This window comes from Perognathus longimembris, chromosome 17 (genome assembly GCF_023159225.1).
Source record: "Perognathus longimembris pacificus isolate PPM17 chromosome 17, ASM2315922v1, whole genome shotgun sequence".
Taxonomy (NCBI): Eukaryota; Metazoa; Chordata; class Mammalia; order Rodentia; family Heteromyidae; genus Perognathus; species Perognathus longimembris.
Genome location: NC_063177.1, coordinates 51791465 through 51809540, shown reverse-complemented (window position 1 = coordinate 51809540; position 18076 = coordinate 51791465). Strand labels below are relative to the sequence as shown.

Here is an 18076-nt window from a genome sequence, read left to right as displayed (position 1 = left end):
GGAACTTGGCTAGCCCAAGGTCACGCCGGCGAGCCGAGGGCTTGAACCCGGGGCTCCCTGCGAGTGGAGGTGTTTTTTCTCGGAGGCCGATCTTGTCTCTGCGAGTCGGGGCCGCGGGCCCGGCGCTGGAGAGGGGAGCGAGCCCCGGGGCGCCCGGGCGCACGGGCAGCGCAGGGAGGGGCTGGAGGGGCCTCGGGGGGCGCGGGGGGCCGGGCGGGGCGGGGCGGAGGCGGCCAGCGCTCCGCCGCCGCCGTCAGCGGGGCCGCCGGCCCCCCGGGCGCGGGAGGGGCGCGGCCAGCGCGGGACGGGCTCCCGGCGCCCGGCGCCCGGCGCCCAGCGAGCGGATCGAGGCCCGGGCTCTCCGGGGCGGCCGCGCGGCGGGCGGGCGCCCGGCTCCCCGCGCCCGGCTCCGGCGCCTGCTGGGTTCGGAGCGCGCGCGCGCCAGCGCACGGGGACACCGGGCGAAGGCACCGGGACGGGCACCGCGCGGGAGGCAGCAGCCGGCGCGGGCTCCGGGCGCGGGCGCGGCGCCCCTTCCCCCGGGTGAGTGGGGGCCGGGGGGCGCGCGGCGAGGGACGGAGGGGCCAACTTCCTCGCCGACTCGGGGCCGGGCAAGGACAGCGGGGGACGGACGCGGGCGCCCCCGGTGGGGAGTCGCACGGGCCGCCCCGGGACTCAGGGAGGGGGCGTGGGAGCCCACGGGGGCCCGCTGGAAACCCGCCCGGGGGGGGGGGCCTGGAGGCTGGAGGGCAGAGAGGAGGCCGGGGAGAGGCCGGGAGACGGCTCACACAGCAGTCACCCGGGACGCGGGCGAAGGACGCCGCCGGCACCCGAGATGTTTGTCCCCGGGGTCGCCCAGCCCTCCCCCGCCCCCACTTGCCCGGCGCCCAGCGCTTGGGGAGGGGGCAGGGGGAGGGGAGGCGGCAATCCGGGCCACTGCGTCCAACTGTTGCTGCTGCACGCCACTTGGGCTAGGAGGGGGTCCGCACCTGGAGCCCAGGCTGGGGGTGGGGGGAGGGCGCAGCGCCCAAAGGGCAGAAGGGAGCGGTAGCCGCCGCTCCAGGGTCCCCAGGTTCCTGGGGTTTGTCTGGACCTGCTGTGCGGCACCCGCTTTCCAGCCTGTGGCCCCCGGCGCTCACCTTCCGCTCTTCCAACCCCTCTGCCCCGTCCTGACTCCATCCTCTGCCCTCGAGAGGAGAGAGGGCGCCGGGCGCGGTTGCTTCTTCCAAATGCCGGCCCTACACGCCCTGACCATCTGGGTCTCTGGGACTCCAAGAGAAAGGTGGGCGAAGGCCCCTGGAGAGCCTGCGCCCCGGGAGAGCCTGCACCCCGGGAGAGCCTGCGCCCCGGCAGCCCCAGCGGCTGCTCTGCTCTCCCGAGGCTTTGATGGAGATTCCCAGATTCTCGACGGCGGGACTGGGAGGGAAAGCCCGAGCCTCCCCAGCTTCTGTGCCCAAGCCAAAGCAAGGGCACCCACCAGGTCCCACTGGGTGAACCGAGCCCCGTTTGCCCGCCCTCTTTCCCTGCCCGCCTGGCCCAACAGGGACTTGTGGCTCCTTCTCCCAGCCCTGGCATGGCGGCCCATCCTTGCTCCCTGAGATTCTGGCGACAGGAACATTGAGGCGAGCACTGTATTTGGAGAGGGAGCCACCGGCTCTTATCCCCTACCCTTTGGGGTGGGGGCGTCTGGTTTTTGGCTGAGAGCCTGCTCCTGATGGCAGAAGGATAAGAACGTGGAAGGGACAGACAGGCAGGACAGAGGATGCCTGGCTTGTTCTGTCCGAGGGGGCCCCGGCAGGGACCTGGACCGCCACCCGGCCAGCCAGGCGCCCTCCACCTGCCCGCTCCGGAGGTGGGCGGTTGAGACCCGGCGTGGGGAAGGCAGGGGGGGGTGCACCCCCCGCAGGGGCAGGCGGGGGGGGGGGGGGGCCCGGGCTGGGGGCGCCCAGTGCCCGATGCTGCCCGGTGCGTGGTGCCCAGCTTGGCCACCAGGAGGCGTGGCGCGGATCCCCGCGCCCTCCCCGAGTCACAGTTGCCGGCCGCCGCGCCGCATCGCGCGTGTCCTTGAGCCGGGGTGATGGTGGTTCTCTCCGCCTGCGCCCCCTCCTCCGGCAGGGGCAGCTTGATGCCACCTTCCCTATGAATTATTTATCGCCGGCCTAAAAATACCCCTAACTTCACAGCCCAGAGTGTAAGAGATTTCTGGAGGGGAGGGGGGACGGGTCGCCCCGGGGGTGGGGGGGGCCAGCGGAGACCAGCTGAGAGAGGAGCCCGAACCCCGGGACCCATCCGTGGGGGGGGGGGCAGATGGAGGGGGCCGTCTCTCTCTTGATGTTCAGGTTGTGACTAAGCAAAGGGCCAGATGGGAAATGGGGTGGCCACCGTGTAGTGGGGTCCCCAGCCTGGCCTCCTTCCCTTAGAGAAAGCAGTCCTGCTGGGGGGGGAGGGTGGCGCTGGTTCTCAGCACCAGACCTCCTGGCCTGGGAGAGAGCAAGTTGTCAGCACCCCATCTTGTGAGGAGTGTGTGAGAATGGGGGTGCATGCCTGGTCCTGGAAGTGCCTGAGTGGTGTGGGGAAAGGGAGGAGTGGGGCTCCCCCCCTAGGGGGGCCCTGAACCTGGGAGGCACCTGGATGGACCTCTGCCACTCTCTCGCTCTCCTTGCTTTTGGAACCCAGGTGTTCAGCTAAGACTCCTTGGAGGGTTCTTCAGGAAAGGGGGTGTAACCCAGGGGGCTGGGGAGAGGACTCCATCAGCACACCCTGCCTTCCAGAAACCCCAGCGTGTCTGCCTCCTCCCGCAGGGACCCAGCTCCTGGGTCCTAGCCTGGGAGGAAGGGCAGAGGAACCCAGATCTGCACCTTGGGGGTCCAGACCTGATTGTCCATGGCTGGGCCTTGGGGGGCAGGGGGGCTTAGGTTGGGCCCTATGGGATGGTAGAACCTTTTGGGAAGAGGATGTTGCACTTAGGGAGCAGCCGGACCTGGAGATAGGGACAGTGTGGGCTGGCGTGGCCAGGGCGGTGTCCACGAAGGGGAAGGTTGATGGGGGGGCGGGAGGGGGAGCTGGGCCCCAGACTTCGCTGTCCGGCCTTTATGTGGGGGTCCCACGGAACAGCTGTCCTGTGTCAGGTCAGGTGCAGGTGCCGCAAGGAAGTTCCAGCAGCAGCGTAGAGACAGACGGGTGGGGTTGGCGCCTTTGAAAGGCTAGGTAGAGGCCAGGAGGAAAGCGCGCGCCGCCACGTGCCACGTGCCCGCGGAGGAGACCAGAGCTCCAGGTTCTCCTCCTGTCCGCCATTGCTTCGTGAGCTCAGAGGCTTGTCGGGTGCCTGCCCGGCCAGCCTCCTGCCAAGAAGCACGACCTGCCGTGACCTCCCCTCCTTCCCACCTCACACCCCAGGGGCCCCCCGCGCATTGGAGAAAGGCCCCTTTGGGGTTGTGGGAGGGCCTGGCCCTTTATCCAGACTCACACTGTCTGGGGGAAATAAATAGGAGCCACATGGGAGCTCTTTTTTTTTGGTGCTGGTTCTGGGGCTTGAACTCAGGGCTGGGTGCTGTCCTCGATCTCTTTAGCTCAAGGCTAGCACTCTACCACGTGACCCACAACCCCACTTCTGGCTTTTGTTTGGTGTTAATTGGAGATGAGTCTCCTGGACTTTCTTGCCCAGGCTGGCTTTGAACTGCAGTCCTCAAACCTCAGCCTCCTGAGTAGCTAGGATTATAGGTATGAGCCACTGGTGTCTGGCTACATGTGTGATTTAAAATTTTCTGGTAGCCACCTTTTTAAAGAAAATAGAAAAAAGAGACGGGAAAATAAGACTGTGCTTAATTCAATGTAATTGAATTTTATTTCAACATAGAGTCAACATAAACATATTGCGGTAAGTCCAGGGCTGGCAGCCCTTGCCTATAATCCTAGCTACTCAAGAAACTGAGACCTGGAAGATCACAGTTCAAAGCCAGCCCAGACAGAAAAGTCTGCTGGAGTCCGTTTCCAGGATACCCAACAAAAAACCAGACTGGAGGTATGGTTCAAGTAGTAGCGTGCCAGCTAAGCAAGCTCAAGGCCCTGAGTTCAAGCCTGATAGGGGCAGAAAAATATGAATGAGATAGCTTACATACTTTCCTCATACAGTCTTCAATCTCTAGGTTGTAATTTACACTGACAGCCTGTCTCGCTTTTTGGGTGAAGAACATTTCAGGTTATATGCACGTTTAAGGGCACCCACACATACGAGTACTCCCATCCTTGCCCCTAGTCCCGTCTTTCAGCCTGAAGCTCTCCCGCCTGGCACTTTAACACTGTGTGGTGGGTTCTTCATAGCTTCCCGTGAATAAGCTCTCCATGCGTAGCTGAGAGAAGGCCTTGCTGGAAGAGGCTGGGAGGCTTGGGAGGGGTAGAGAGGGCAGGAAATGGTGGAGAGAAGCTTAGCGCAAGGAGGTGCTAAGAACAGCCTGGGAGTCTGGGGATTTGCCCGAGCTGGGGGAGGGTGGACAGGCAGCATGCGTGTCTGGCCGCCTCAGCCTCTCTCCACCCAGCGCCTCAGTGCTCAGGGTGTATATGCGGAGTCGCATGGCTAAACGGAAGAGTATGTTCCATGGTCCTCCCTTGCGGAGACCCTGGTAGAGGAGGAGGTTTCTCAAATGTTCCCTGGTGGCCTCTTGCATTTCTCCGCCCTCGGTCTTTCTTAGACAGAATTAGAGAGGGAGAAAGGCTCCTGAGGGAGGTTGTATAAAAAAAAAAAAAGAATTAGGCCTTGGGCCTGGTGCCGTTGGCTCACACCTGAAATCCTAGCTACTCAGGAGGCTTGAGACCTAAGGACCATAGTTCAAAGGCAGCCTGGGCAAGAAAGTGCATGAGGCTCTTTTCTCAAAATAACCATGAAAATCCGGAAGCGGAGCTGTGGCTCAAGTAGTAGGGTGCTAGCATTGAGCACACAAAAAAAAAGCTCAGGGACAGCACCCAGGCCCCGGACCCACAATTAATGAATTAATGAATTAGACCTTAGATAAAAGAATAGGAGAAATTTGATGGCATAAAGGTAAGGCCTGACTAGCCATTCTTCAGAGTATTAGCGCCAAAGGGCATCATCATCTATCCTACAGATACTGGGCTTCTGAGCCAGGAGTATTGGCCACTGCTTGGCCTTCATCTGTGTTTCTGTAGTGAAGGCGCACAATTTCATAGTGGAGCGAGAGTGGCAGCCATGTCCATCCCCCTGAGCTCTGTGGTGTGTGTGTGTGTGTGTGCGCGCACGCGCACGTGTGCATGTGTAACACTGGGACTTGAACTCAGGGCCTGGACACAGTTGCTGGGCTTTTGTGCTTACCCTCGGCTAGCACTCTACCACTTGATGAGCCACAGCTGCACAGCTGCGGATAAGAGCCTCATGGACTTTTCTGCTCAGGTGAGCTTTGAACGGCAGTCCTCAGATCTCAACCTGTGGGCGGCGAAGGTGACAGGCTGCTCCCGGTAGCGAATAACCTGTTGTCTGTGTCCTCACCTTCGTGAGGTAGGATCTGCAATTAGCTCAGACACAACACTGTGGCTCAGAGATGCTAAGTGAGCTCTTCAAGATCACACTCTAGAAAGTTCTAGTCCTAGATGGGAAACCAGGTTTAAAATCCATGCGATTGAACACCAGAGTGGCTGGGCTTTCTCGCCATCCAATGACAACTGGGAAAGACCTGTCCTGGCTCCTGTCCTAGCCAGCCCTTGCCTCCCTTGGGACCCTGAGGATGTTCTGCTAACCGCTATTTCTTTTCTCTCCGTCTCTCTGTCTGTCCGTCTCTCTGTCTCTGCTTGTCCTTGTGGGGGAGGGCTTCTCCTCCCTGTCTTCTGGATCTGTGTTCTCCAACCCTGGCCTTCACCACCTGTCTGTCTATCCATCTCTCTGTCTCCGTGCCCGTCCTGGTTCCCTCTCAGGACGCTCCAGCGGACATGGGTGGGGCCCTGGGACCGGCTCTCCTGCTTACCTGGCTCCTCGGTGCCTGGGCAGGCCCGGGGCCCGGTGAGCAGGCGGTGACCGTGGCGGTGGTGTTTGGCAGCTCAGGGCCTCCACAGGCCCAGGCTCGAGTTCGCCTCACCCCGCAGAGCTTCCTGGACTTGCCCCTGGAGGTCCAGCCGCTCACCGTGGGGGTGAACAACACCAACCCCAGCAGCCTCCTCACCCAGATCTGCGGGCTCCTGGGCGCGGCCCGCGTCCACGGCATCGTCTTTGAAGACAACGTGGGCACGGAGGCGGTGGCCCAGCTCCTGGACTTCATCTCTTCCCAGACTCACGCGCCCATCCTCAGCATCAGCGGGGGCTCCACGGTGGTCCTCACTCCCAAGGTGCCCGTCCAGCCTCCTGCCTCCTTCCTCCCGGGGCCTACAGCCAGGTGGGGGCTGGGGAGCAGCCAAGTCTAGGCGAGGGAGTGGCATAGGTCGGCAGAATGGATGGGCCGGGCCAGGAGGTAGGACTGAAAGTGTGAGGATCGGTGTGTGTGGAGGGGGAAGAGGGGTAGCTTCACGTCTCAACGTCTCAGGCTGTTGTCCACGTATGTCTGGAGGAGTGGGCAGGTGGCCAACACCTCTCCAGCTGTGGTGATCAGGCCTGTCCAGTCCTGCTGGGCAGAGTCAGTTGGGGACTGGAGCTGCTGCCGTGTCCTGTGTACAGCAGGAGTTCAACAATAGGGAACAGCAGTGCAGGACAGGTTCCCGTCCCTGGCATGGGGGAGGCAGCCGTGGTTCTGCCCCTAACGGCACTTGGCCATCGCCCGGGGGAGAAGGCACCCTACACGTTCACGGCCGTTCCACATGGGGCTGCGTGTGCTGGAGGGAGACAGCGCATGCGCTGAGGGCGGCCTGCTTGGAGAGGGCCTGGGTCAGAGATGATTGCTCAAGAAATGAGGTCCATGCTGAAGTCTGGAGGCTACGGGGGTGTTGGTAGGGACGCAGTGAGAGGCTGAGGAGTGGGGGGGGGGTCATGAGGGGTGGGGGAGGGGGTCCCGACCACATGGGAAGCGTAGAAGCTTTATTCCAAGTCAGGGAGTAGCCAAGGTGTGAAAGGAAGGAAATAGATTTGATCTGCTTTTGCTTCGTGAGCGCATTAGTGCTCCGTTATGGACGTGTCCCCCCATCCCCCACCGGTAGTGACGTTTGAACTAAGGGCCTGGGCACTGCCTCTTAGCTCTTCACTCAAGCCTGGCACTCTGCTCTACCACTTGAGCTACAAAAACCCACTTCTGGGTTTTTGGTGGTTCCTGCCCAGGCAGGCTGCTTAAAACCTTGATCCTCAGATCCCAGGCTTCTGAGTAGCTAGGATTACAGGAGTGAGTCATTAGCACCAAGCTTGCTTTGGAGAGTTTTGAGCATATATGCAAAAGCTTAGTGAATCCCCAAATATCCCCACTCACCTGGGTGAAGGTAACCCATCCTGTCCTTGCCTACGTCTCCCTCTTCTGTGTAAAAACTGAGTCGAAAGCTCAGACGTCTCATAATTCTACACATGAATTATTCAATATGTATCTCCAGCAGGAAAGAGCCTTAAAAAATTAAACACATTATCATGTCTAAAACATAATAAGAGTCCCTCAACGTCAACAAATATCCAGCCCATGTTCACAATTCCCCACTGTCTCATAAAGATCCTAAGTGTTTATTTTTAAGTCTGCCCATTTGCATTGGAAGCCGAGTCAGGTTTGTACATGGTAGTTAGTGGACGGGGCTTCTAAATCGCAAGTTCTCCCTATTCTCTCTCCCTCTCTGAACTGCAAGTTGGCTGTTGTTGAACACATAGGTTCTTTGGTCTGTGGAGTTTTCCCTGATTCAGGTTTTTTTTAAAAAAAAGATTGGGGCCGTAGCAGTGGTCAGAGGGGGGAAGGCAGCCCTTGGGAGGGGACTGTGCTAGGTGTGAGCTGAATGTATTTGGTGAGCTTTTGAGTCTTAGGTCAGGACAATGCTTTCCCAGGTGTCTTCCCACCGGTCATCAGCTCTCAGGACAGTGGCTCTCTGAGCACCAGCAAAAAGCAGACCCCAGTGTTACACCTCTGAGACCCAGTCTGGGCCAACACTTCTCAAACTAGCTAGCTCACGGCTGGAAGAAAACTGCTAGAGCGGGTGGTCAGATTCTAGGCGTCGTCCTCAGAGATTCTGATTCTGTCGGTGGTGAGGGGCGGCTTGAGAGTCTGCATTTGTAAAACGTGGTCTGTGGTCCGACTTAGTGGGGTGGGTGGGGGGGACGCCCCTGGCGATCCCAGTGGCTGGTGGGGGTAGGAAACTCGGGGAGGCAGAAAAGGAGGGGCTGGCCGGGCAGGGATCCCAGGACACAGAGCATCCCTTAGGCCGCAGGGCAGAAGCAGAAGCAGAAGCGGGCGGGGCACGGAGGAGGGGAGGCGGAGGTGGGCGGGGCATGGAGGATGGAGAAGCCCAGGTGGGCGGGGCACGGAGGAGAGGCAGGGTGGGCGGGGCACGGCGGATGGAAGAGCCCGGGTGGGCGGGGCACGGCGGATGGAAGAGCCCGGGTGGGCGGGGCACGGCGGATGGAAGAGCCCGGGTGGGCGGGGCACGGCGGATGGAAGAGCCCGGGTGGGCGGGGCACGGCGGATGGAAGAGCCCGGGTGGGCGGGGCACGGCGGATGGAAGAGCCCGGGTGGGCGGGGCACGGCGGATGGAGAAGCCCAGGTGGGCGGGGCAAGGCAGATGGAGCGGTGGAGGTGGGCGAGGCACGGAGGAGAGGCGGGGTGGGCGGGGCACGGCGGAGGGAGAGGCGGAGGTGGGTGGGGCACGGCGGATGGAGAGATGGAGGCGGGCGGGGCACGGCGGATGGAGAGGCGGAGGTGGGCGGGGCACGGCGGAGGGAGAGGTGGAGGTGGGCGGGGCACGGCGGAGGGAGAAGCCCGGGTGGGCGGGGCTCAGCGAGCCGGCCCCGCCCTCCCCGGCTCAAGCCCCGCCCCTCCCGCCCGCCCCCAGGAGCCGGGCTCCGCCTTCCTGCAGCTGGGCGTGTCCCTGGAGCAGCAGCTGCAGGTGCTCTTCAAGGTGCTCGAGGAGTACGACTGGAGCGCCTTCGCCGTCATCACCAGCCTGCACCCGGGCCACGCGCTCTTCCTGGAGGGAGTCCGCGCCGCGGCCGACGCCAGCTACCTGAGCTGGCGGCTGCTGGACGTGCTCACGCTGGAGCTGGGCCCCGGCGGGACGCGCGCGCGCACGCAGCGCCTGCTGCGCCAGGTGGACGCGCCCGTGCTCGTGGCCTACTGCTCCCGCGAGGAGGCCGAGGTGCTCTTCGCCGAGGCGGCCCAGGCGGGCCTGGTGGGGCCCGGCCACGTGTGGCTCGTGCCCAACCTGGCCCTGGGCAGCACCGACGCGCCCCCCACCACCTTCCCCGTGGGCCTCATCAGCGTGGTCACCGAGAGCTGGCGTCTCAGCCTGCGACAGAAGGTTCGCGATGGTGTGGCCATCTTGGCGCTGGGCGCCCATGGCTACCGGAGACAGCATGGCGTCCTGCCTGCTCCGGCTGGCGACTGCCGCAGCCATCCCGGGCCCGTCAGCCCAGCCCGGGAGGCCTTCTACAGGTGGGCACTTACCTGGGCACGGGGGGGGGGGGCATCGCGGTCCAGCTCGGGCTCGCTGGGCCCTGCCTGCCACTGGCATGTGCTTTGCGCCAAGTTAGGTCACCTCTCTGGGTCTCCGTGTCCTCATCTGAAACAAACAAACAAATCCAGCACCCTTGACTGTGGTTACACAACAAATGACCCCCACCCAAGGCAGTAGTGGGGATGAGGGAGGGGCCCTGGGAAGTCTGGGGGATGGGACACCTGGCATCTCTGCCCCTCACAGGCACCTACTGAATGTCACTTGGGAGGGCCGAGACTTCTCCTTTAGCCCTGGTGGGTACCTGGTCCAGCCCACCATGGTGGTGATCACCCTCAATCGGCACCGCCTCTGGGAGATGGTGAGAAGGGGGTGAGCCCAGGGGCCTCTGGTTTCCTATTATTCTGTTTCCCCTTGAGCCCACAGCTGAGCAAAGGTCCCTTCTGTGCCCTAGCCAACCCTTCATCTTCCAGCTCTCAGCTGAGACCTCCTTCACTAGGTAGCCCTCCAGATCCCTCCAGCCTGGGTGAGGTGCCCCAGCCCTGGGGTCCCCTAACACAGCCTGCCTTCCCTGTACTACAGAGCATGGTTAGCTCCCTGCAGCTCCTGGGGGAGGCGGCCCACACCTGGCCAGCCAGACGCTCATGCAAGCAACTAGAATATGAACACTCCGTGCTAGAGTACAGATGTGTGCAAATCAGTGTAGGCGCAGGAACTTATTCTGCTTTGAAAGAGGGAAACCGGGGAGTGTGGTACAGTAGACAGAACATTAGAGCTGGGCTGTTGAAGACTGAGTAGGAGCTCACCAGGAAGGCGTATTTGTCTGGTCTGGACGCGGGGCTTTCTTCAGTGAGGTGGTAGGCACGCTTGGGAGTTACAGACCCTGAGGGAGGGATGGGGTCACATTGGACCGGCCTGGGGTGGGGGTGGGGCTAGAGGATCGGCTGAGGGCTTCATGCTGAGGCCGCAGGGACTGAGAAAGATGAGATAGGGTTGGCCTAGGCTTGAGGAAGGAGCTGTGTGCTTGGGCAGTGTGGGGGCCGCATCAGAGAGCAGAGGGCTGGGGTTGTGCCCAGTCCTTGCCCGGGACCACCCGGAGGCTCCACCCAGAGGAGGGGTGGTAAGGATGTGGGTCCTGGGTTCAGGTCCATTGTCCTCTGCAGGTGGGGCGCTGGGATCATGGCGTCCTCTATATGAAGTACCCAGTGTGGCCTCGCTACAGCGCCTCCCTGCAGCCCGTGGTGGACAGCCGGCACCTGACGGTCGCCACGCTGGAAGAGCGGCCCTTCGTCATCGTGGAGAGCCCCGACCCCGGCACGGGGGGCTGTGTGCCCAACACCGTGCCCTGCCGCAGGCAGAGCAACCGCACTTTCAGGTCTGGTTCTGGCACGGGCTGGGTGCTGCTGTGCGTGCACGTGCGTGTGCCACGCTCGGGGGGGGGGGGGGTGCAGGGCAGGGCCTGCCGTCCAGGCTGGGCGGAGCAGCGCTCTGACTGGCCGCCGTGGTCTCTCGGTGGTGGCTGCAGCAGCGGGGACCTGACCCCCTACACCAAGCTCTGTTGTAAGGGCTTCTGCATCGACATCCTCAAGAAGCTGGCCAAGGTCGTCAAGTTCTCCTACGACCTCTACCTGGTGACCAACGGCAAGCACGGCAAGAGGGTGCGAGGCGTGTGGAACGGCATGATCGGGGAGGTAGGCTGGCTCCCCTCCCCCGGGGGGGGGTCTGCCTGGGCCCCCTCCCCTCCTCTGCTGCTCCCGTGCATTGCAGCCCCCCCCCTTTCTGGTGAGAGGATCCTGCAGGGGTCACATGACCCCTCACATGAGCTCCGAGGACCCCAGGAGGGACCGGCAGGCTCCGGGGGCGGGGGGGGGTGGAGCTAGGTGGGCTTCTAGGGGACTGGGAGGATGCTCCAGCCCCCTCCCTCCCCCCCCGCCGGGCCCCCAGGTGTACTACAAGCGGGCAGACATGGCCATCGGCTCCCTCACCATCAACGAGGAGCGCTCGGAGATTGTGGACTTCTCCGTGCCTTTTGTGGAGACGGGCATCAGCGTGATGGTGGCCCGCAGCAACGGCACCGTCTCCCCCTCGGCCTTCCTGGGTGAGGCTCGGGTGGACAGGGGTGCGTCCAGGAGCGAGAGGCTCAGGGACTGGTGGGTAGAGCGTGGATGGAGCTTGGGATACGCGGGCTCTGGTTGTCTCGGGGGCCGGCGGGAGGCGGGCGAGGCAGGGAGGGAAGGAGCGACAGGGATGCTGGCATCTGAGCCTGGCTCGGGGGAGGGGGGACAGGTGGTGGCACCGTTTAGGGGCTGGAAGCCAGGAGAGCAGGTTGGCCACAGGCTGTGCCGGGAATCGGACTGTGGACCAGGGATGAAGCACTATGGGGCATGTGGGAAGAGAGGTTCGCTTCTCACTCAATGAGGAAGTCGGCCTTGTGGAGGCAGCCCCGCTGTGCCGGGCCCTCGCTAGGTGCTGGGGAGGCAGCCAGGGGATCCTAGCACGTTGGCACTTGCAGGGAGCTGTGGACAGGTGGTTGTAGGGAGAAGCCCGGAGCTGGTTACGCAGGAGTGAGAGCCCAACCCTGCCCCCTTCCTGCTGGGCTGCCTTAGACAAGTCACCCAGCCTCTCTGAGTGGGTTTCTCCATTACAGAGAAGAGGACAAACCCCACTCTCTAGGATGATCTTCACAGCAAGTACTCGTGCCACTAATTGCCCCTTAATCCAGGACCCTGAGAGTCTCCAGGGCCCCTCTGGTTTCCCCGTGCCTCTGTTATTCCACACTGGGAGGATGAAGACTAAGGCAGAAAAGAAAAGACTAAGGCAGACCGATCAGCCCCTCCATGGGCCAGACCGGGGGTGTGGGGGCAAAAGAAGGCTTAGGGTGGGATGTGTGGGCCTGGTCCAGGGTGGAGGGAGGGCAGGGGAGGGCAGGCACCTGCCCTCCCGCGAGCCCTCTCCAGGGCTCTGCTGTTTCCGGGGGGCCCCCTCGGCTCCATCCGGAAGGCCGGTGGGCGCACTGGTTGCGGCCCGGCGCTGCCGAGCTGGGAGGCCGGAACGAGGTCTCTGCGCCCGCCGCTTCCGCCCGCAGAGCCCTACAGCCCCGCGGTGTGGGTGATGATGTTCGTCATGTGCCTCACCGTGGTGGCCATCACGGTCTTCATGTTTGAGTACTTCAGCCCTGTCAGCTACAACCAGAACCTCACCAAGGGCAAGAGTAAGCGATCGCCGGTGTCGGGGGGCGGGGGGGGGATGGGGGGGTTGCTGGTGGTGGCAGCCGTGTGAGGTCTCCAGCGTCCTCCCTGTGTCCCCCAGAGCCTGGGGGTCCGTCCTTCACCATCGGCAAGTCCGTGTGGCTGCTGTGGGCGCTCGTCTTCAACAACTCGGTGCCCATTGAGAATCCACGAGGCACCACCAGCAAGATTATGGTCCTGGTCTGGGCCTTCTTCGCCGTCATCTTCCTGGCCAGCTACACGGCCAACCTGGCCGCCTTCATGATCCAGGAGCAGTACATCGACACGGTGTCGGGCCTCAGTGACAAGAAGGTTCCCGGGGCCACCGTCAGTGGAGGGTGGGGGGCAGACCTCAGATGAGCAGACGTGGGTGGTCAGGCTAGGAATTTGAGCTGCAGGGTGGAGTGGAGAAAAGGGGGGGGGGCGTCTACTGAGGAGGGGGGCTGCGGACTGAGCGGCAATCACCCGGGTCCCTTGGGTGGCCTTACGTGAGTCTCCCCATTTTGGACCTTTGAGTTCCTTTTTATTTTATTTTATTTTGGTGCCAGTATTAAGGATTAAACTCAGAGGCTGGATGCTGTCCCTTAGCTTTTTGGCTCAAGGTTGGTGCTCTACTTCTTGAGCCACGGCTCCATTCCTGGCATCTTGCTGGTTAATTGGAGATGAAAGTCTCATAGACTGTCCTGCCCAGGCTGGCTTGGGATGGAGGTCCTCAGATCTCAGCCCCCCCCCCCCCCCCGAGGAGCTGGGATTGCGGGCGTGGGCCGCCGGTGCCACGGTGGCCCGGGCGAGCGTCTGAGACGTTGTGTGTGACGGCAGGCTCAGACTTGGGGCAGCCTTCGTTGTGGGGCTGGGGCTTGGCACCCGATATCTGCAAGGCTGGGACGGAGGGGCCACATGGCTGCTGTCTGCTCACAGTTTCAGCGGCCTCAGGATCAGTACCCGCCCTTCCGCTTTGGCACGGTGCCCAATGGCAGCACAGAGAGGAACATCCGCAGCAACTACCGTGACATGCACGTCCACATGGTCAAGTTCAACCAGCGCTCGGTGGAGGACGCGCTCACCAGCCTCAAGATGGGGTGGGTCCCGAGCCCCGCCCCCACCCTCTGCCTCCAGCCACAGATCTCTCCCGGGACCGGCCTTGGCTCGGCGGGGCCTTTTGTTTTGTGTGTCAGCGAGGGGGTTTGAACTCAGGGCCTGGGCGCTGTTCCTGAGGCTCTTTTGCTCAAGGCTAGCGCTCTACCACTTTGAGCCACAGCGCCACTTCCAGTTTTCTGCTGGTTAATTGGAGAGAAGAGTCTCATGGATTTTTTTTTTTTCTGCCTGGGCTGGCTTCCAACCACGATACTCAGATCTCAGCCTCCTGAGTAGCTAGGATTATAGGCGTGAGCTGCCAGCACCTCGCACCCTATGCCTTTCTTATAGACTTAAGGTCCGTCCTGTGAGATTACTGGCAGAGGTCTGAGGGCAGAGTGGAGCTTGAAGCAAAAATAGATGCCCAGTGGAGCGCTGGTGGCCCACGCCTGTCATCTTAGCTACTCAGGAGGCTGAGGTCTGAGGATCAAAGCTCAAGGCCAGTCCTGGGCAGGAAAATCCAATTCATCACCAGCAAAAAGCCAGAAGCAGAACTGTGGCTCAAGTGGTAGAGTACCAGCCTTGAGCCAAAAATCTCAGGGACAGCACCCAGACCCTGAGTTCCAGCCCTGATACTGGCACACACACACACACACACACACACACACACACACGCACGCACGCACACACACGGATGCCCACCATGCGTGCAACTGTTCTGCCGACCAGAAGTCAGCTTTGGCCTTGGGAAGCGGGGAGCTTGGGACTGTCTCTGGGCCTTGGGGCCATGTAGAGGCAGGGGCGGGTGCATCTCCTGGGGGGGGGGGGCAGAGTCCTCTGGCATCGCTGGGGAGGGCAGGAGGGACCTGTGCAAGGGCACCAGAGGTGGCTCTGTCCTTTTGTCCCTCCCCAGTGGTACCCACAAGCTCCTGGGCTCAGACCTCTGTTAGGCCCTGGGTCTAGGACCCTCCTACCTGCAGGGTCCTTAGTTCTGAGGGCTCAGCCTGTTCCCAGGAAGCTGGACGCCTTCATCTATGACGCTGCTGTCCTCAACTACATGGCGGGCAAGGATGAAGGCTGCAAGTTGGTCACCATTGGGTCTGGCAAGGTCTTTGCCACCACCGGCTACGGCATCGCCATGCAGAAGGACTCTCACTGGAAGCGGGCCATAGACCTGGCCCTCCTGCAGTTCCTAGGGGACGGTGGGTACCGGCACTGCGGGGGGTGGTGGTGGTGGCTGGAAAGGGTCCTGGGTGGGCCAGGGAGCCTGTACTGCCCCTGTGTGTGCTCAGGGCTGTTGCTAGGAAGGGGCCACCGGGGGGGGTGGTGGTGATTAGAGTACTTGGGGGGTGTGGGTAGGCAATTATTAGGAGCCACTGGAGGGAGACCCAGAAAAAAGGGTGAGCTTGCAGGATGGAGCAAGGACCAGAGCTGAAGAGTCCCCGAGGAGCAGGAAGATGAGCAGATGCTCAGGCCACATTGGGGGGGGGGGATGTGGGTAGCTGCACCCCTCCCACCATCTTCCTCAGATGAGCACCTCCTTTGCCATCCTGACATTCCCCGGGGGCCAGGGACCTGCCTAGCTCAGAGCCACACAGTCAGGCCGGCCTGGACAGCTGGGGCTCGCAGGTACAAGCGGGCCAGCCCAGCCTGCCCCAAACCCAGAGGAAGCTCAGAGTTTAAAGGAACTCCATGTTTATCGACTACAATGCTGCCTGAGCCGGGCGTGGCCGGGCACTTGCGTAATCCCAGCACTCGGAAGGCTCCATCAGGTGGATGGTGGATTTGAACCGGAATCAAAGACCCTCCCCACCCCCAAAAAAAACAAGCAATCCCCACCACAACAAAAAGCACCCCTGGGGCTGTTGGTTTCCCACGGAGGTGAATGAGTAGTCTGCTAGGGGCCCACGCCCAGGCGTGGCACACCGATGGTCAGGAAGTGTGAGCCCACGAGCCGCGAATACATGAGCCAGCACTGACTCAACCACCTTTTGCTGGGGCTGAGCAGAGGCCAAGGCTGACATTCCCACGACCCCCCACCCCTACCCCCACCCCCACCGTGCACTCTGCCGGGCTTTCCTTTCTCCTCTCCTGGACCAGCCCCATCTTGCCATCTTGCTGGGCTGGGTCCCTGCGTCCTGGTCTCGGTTTGAAATGACAGCAGAGCGGGCCTTGGCCCTAGACCCCTTCTCTCTCCAGGCTTTGGGTGAGTGCTGGTGAGACATTCCTGAGCTGGGCTCCCCCCATCCCCCCCTCCCGGCCCCTTTTCAGGAGAAACACAGAAACTGGAGACGGTGTGGCTCTCGGGCATCTGCCAGAATGAGAAGAACGAGGTGATGAGCAGCAAGCTGGACATCGACAACATGGCGGGCGTCTTCTACATGCTGCTGGTGGCCATGGGGCTGGCCCTGCTGGTCTTCGCCTGGGAGCACCTGGTGTATTGGAAGCTGCGGCACTCGGTGCCCAGCAGCTCCCAGCTGGACTTCCTGCTGGCGTTCAGCAGGGTAGGTGCCCACGCCCCCCCCCCCACGGAGTCTCCAGCTTTAGGGGCACCCCTCGAGTAGGCAGAGCTGGCCCTGCCCCATTTCCAGAAGTAAAATGTGGGGTTCCTCGTGCCCCAGCCTGATGGCGGTGGGCTCCTCCCGACTGCCACTCAGCGAGTGGGAGGGCAAGACTAGGATCAGGTATCCCGGGTGCGGGGCACGGGGTGGGGTGGGGTGGGGTGGGGGGGCTTGAACTGTGGGACTTGGAAGGCAGATGCCATCCGGCGAGGGGGGGCGGCGCGGCTGACCCGCGTGTCCTGTCCCTTCCCCGCTACCCAGGGCATCTACAGCTGCTTCAACGGGGTGCAGAGCCTGGCCAGCCCCGCGCGCACCCCCAGCCCGGACCTCACGGCGGGCTCCGCGCAGGCCAGCGTGCTCAAGATGCTGCAGGCGGCCCGCGACATGGTGACCACGGCGGGCGTGAGCAGCTCCCTGGACCGCGCCACCCGCACCATCGAGAGCTGGGGCGGCAGCCGCCGGGCGCCGCCGCCGCCCGCCTGCCCCTGCCCGCGCCCACCCAGCCCCGGGGCCTGGGCGCCTCCGGGAGGGGGCCGCCCCACGCCGCTGTGCAGGGCCCGGCGCCCCGCGACGCCCGGGCTGCCCCCGCCCGACGTCTCCCGGGCGCCCCGCCGCCGCCCACCCGCCCGGGAGGCGCCGTGGCCCGGGCCCCCGGCCGCGCCCTGCGGGCGGCGCGCGCTCCCGGAGCGCCCCCTGTCGCCCGCGCCCCGCCACTACAGCTCCTTCCCCCGGGCCGACCGGCCTCGGCGCCCCGCCCTCCCGCTCTTCCCGGAGCCCCCGGAGCCCCCGGAGCCCGACGACCTGCCGCTGCTGACGCCCCACCAGCTGGCCCGGAGGGAGGCCCTGCTGCGGGCGGCCTGGGCCCGGGGCGCCCGCCCCCGCCACGCCTCCCTGCCCAGCTCGGTGGCCGAGGCCTTCGCTCCGCCCCGCCCGCTGCCCGCCCGGTGCACCGGCCACGCGTGCGCCTGTGCCCTCGGCCCGCCGGCCTGCGGGCGCTGGGCCAGGCGGCTGCCCGCCCCCTGGGAGGCATGGCCCGAGGGGGGCCCTGCGGGGGGGCCCTCCTGGCAGCCCCGGCGGCACGTCTGCCTGCACGCTCGTGCCCACCTGCCCTTGTGCTGGGGTGCTGTCTGCCCTCATCGCCCACCCTGTGCCAGCCGTCGTCCCTGGCTCCCGGGGGCCTGGGGGCACCGGGCACACAGGGGCAGGACCCTGGGGCTGAGCACGGGCTGCGGGGACAGCAGGGTGCTGGAGGCGGCCGGCCGCGGGGCCTGTGCCGCTCAGAGCTTCTCGGAACCGTGCACCTGGAGGCGGCTCTCCAGCCTGGAGTCGGAAGTGTGAGGTGCCGGCCCCGGGGCTTCCTGCTGGGCTCCATCTTCTGCGTGGCACTGCCGGGATTAGGGCACAGGCAGGTTTGGGGCTCTCCTGGCTCCTATCAAGAAGCCTGGCCGTGCCACAGTGGCGCGCGATGTCCACCATGGCCAGCTCACAGACCTCGGCGGGCACGAGTCCTGCCACTGGCGGGTTGTTGACGTCCTGCCACACAAAGCCCTTCCCATCCATCCTGGCACCGCAGGGCGCAGAGGGTGCCCTGGACGGAGTTGGCCAGTCCCTGCTCACGGCTGCGGCGGCCATGGGGTTGGGGGGCAC

At 63.5% G+C, this 18076-nt stretch overlaps 1 protein-coding gene across 1 annotated transcript; it reads left to right on the top strand.

Annotated features, from left to right (window-relative positions):
* Positions 1 to 512: 512 nt before the first annotated feature.
* On the top strand, positions 513 to 17778 carry Grin2c (glutamate ionotropic receptor NMDA type subunit 2C). The gene is made up of 13 exons (XM_048366495.1): positions 513 to 543; positions 5923 to 6330; positions 8950 to 9548; positions 9814 to 9928; positions 10731 to 10942; positions 11093 to 11258; positions 11512 to 11665; positions 12653 to 12778; positions 12877 to 13106; positions 13713 to 13873; positions 14883 to 15070; positions 16140 to 16372; positions 16691 to 17778. The coding sequence occupies exons 2-13, from the start codon at positions 5938 to 5940 to the stop codon at positions 17765 to 17767; spliced, it is 3654 nt and encodes a 1217-aa protein (XP_048222452.1). The 5' UTR covers positions 513 to 543; positions 5923 to 5937; the 3' UTR covers positions 17768 to 17778.
* The last annotated feature ends 298 nt before the right edge of the window (positions 17779 to 18076 follow it).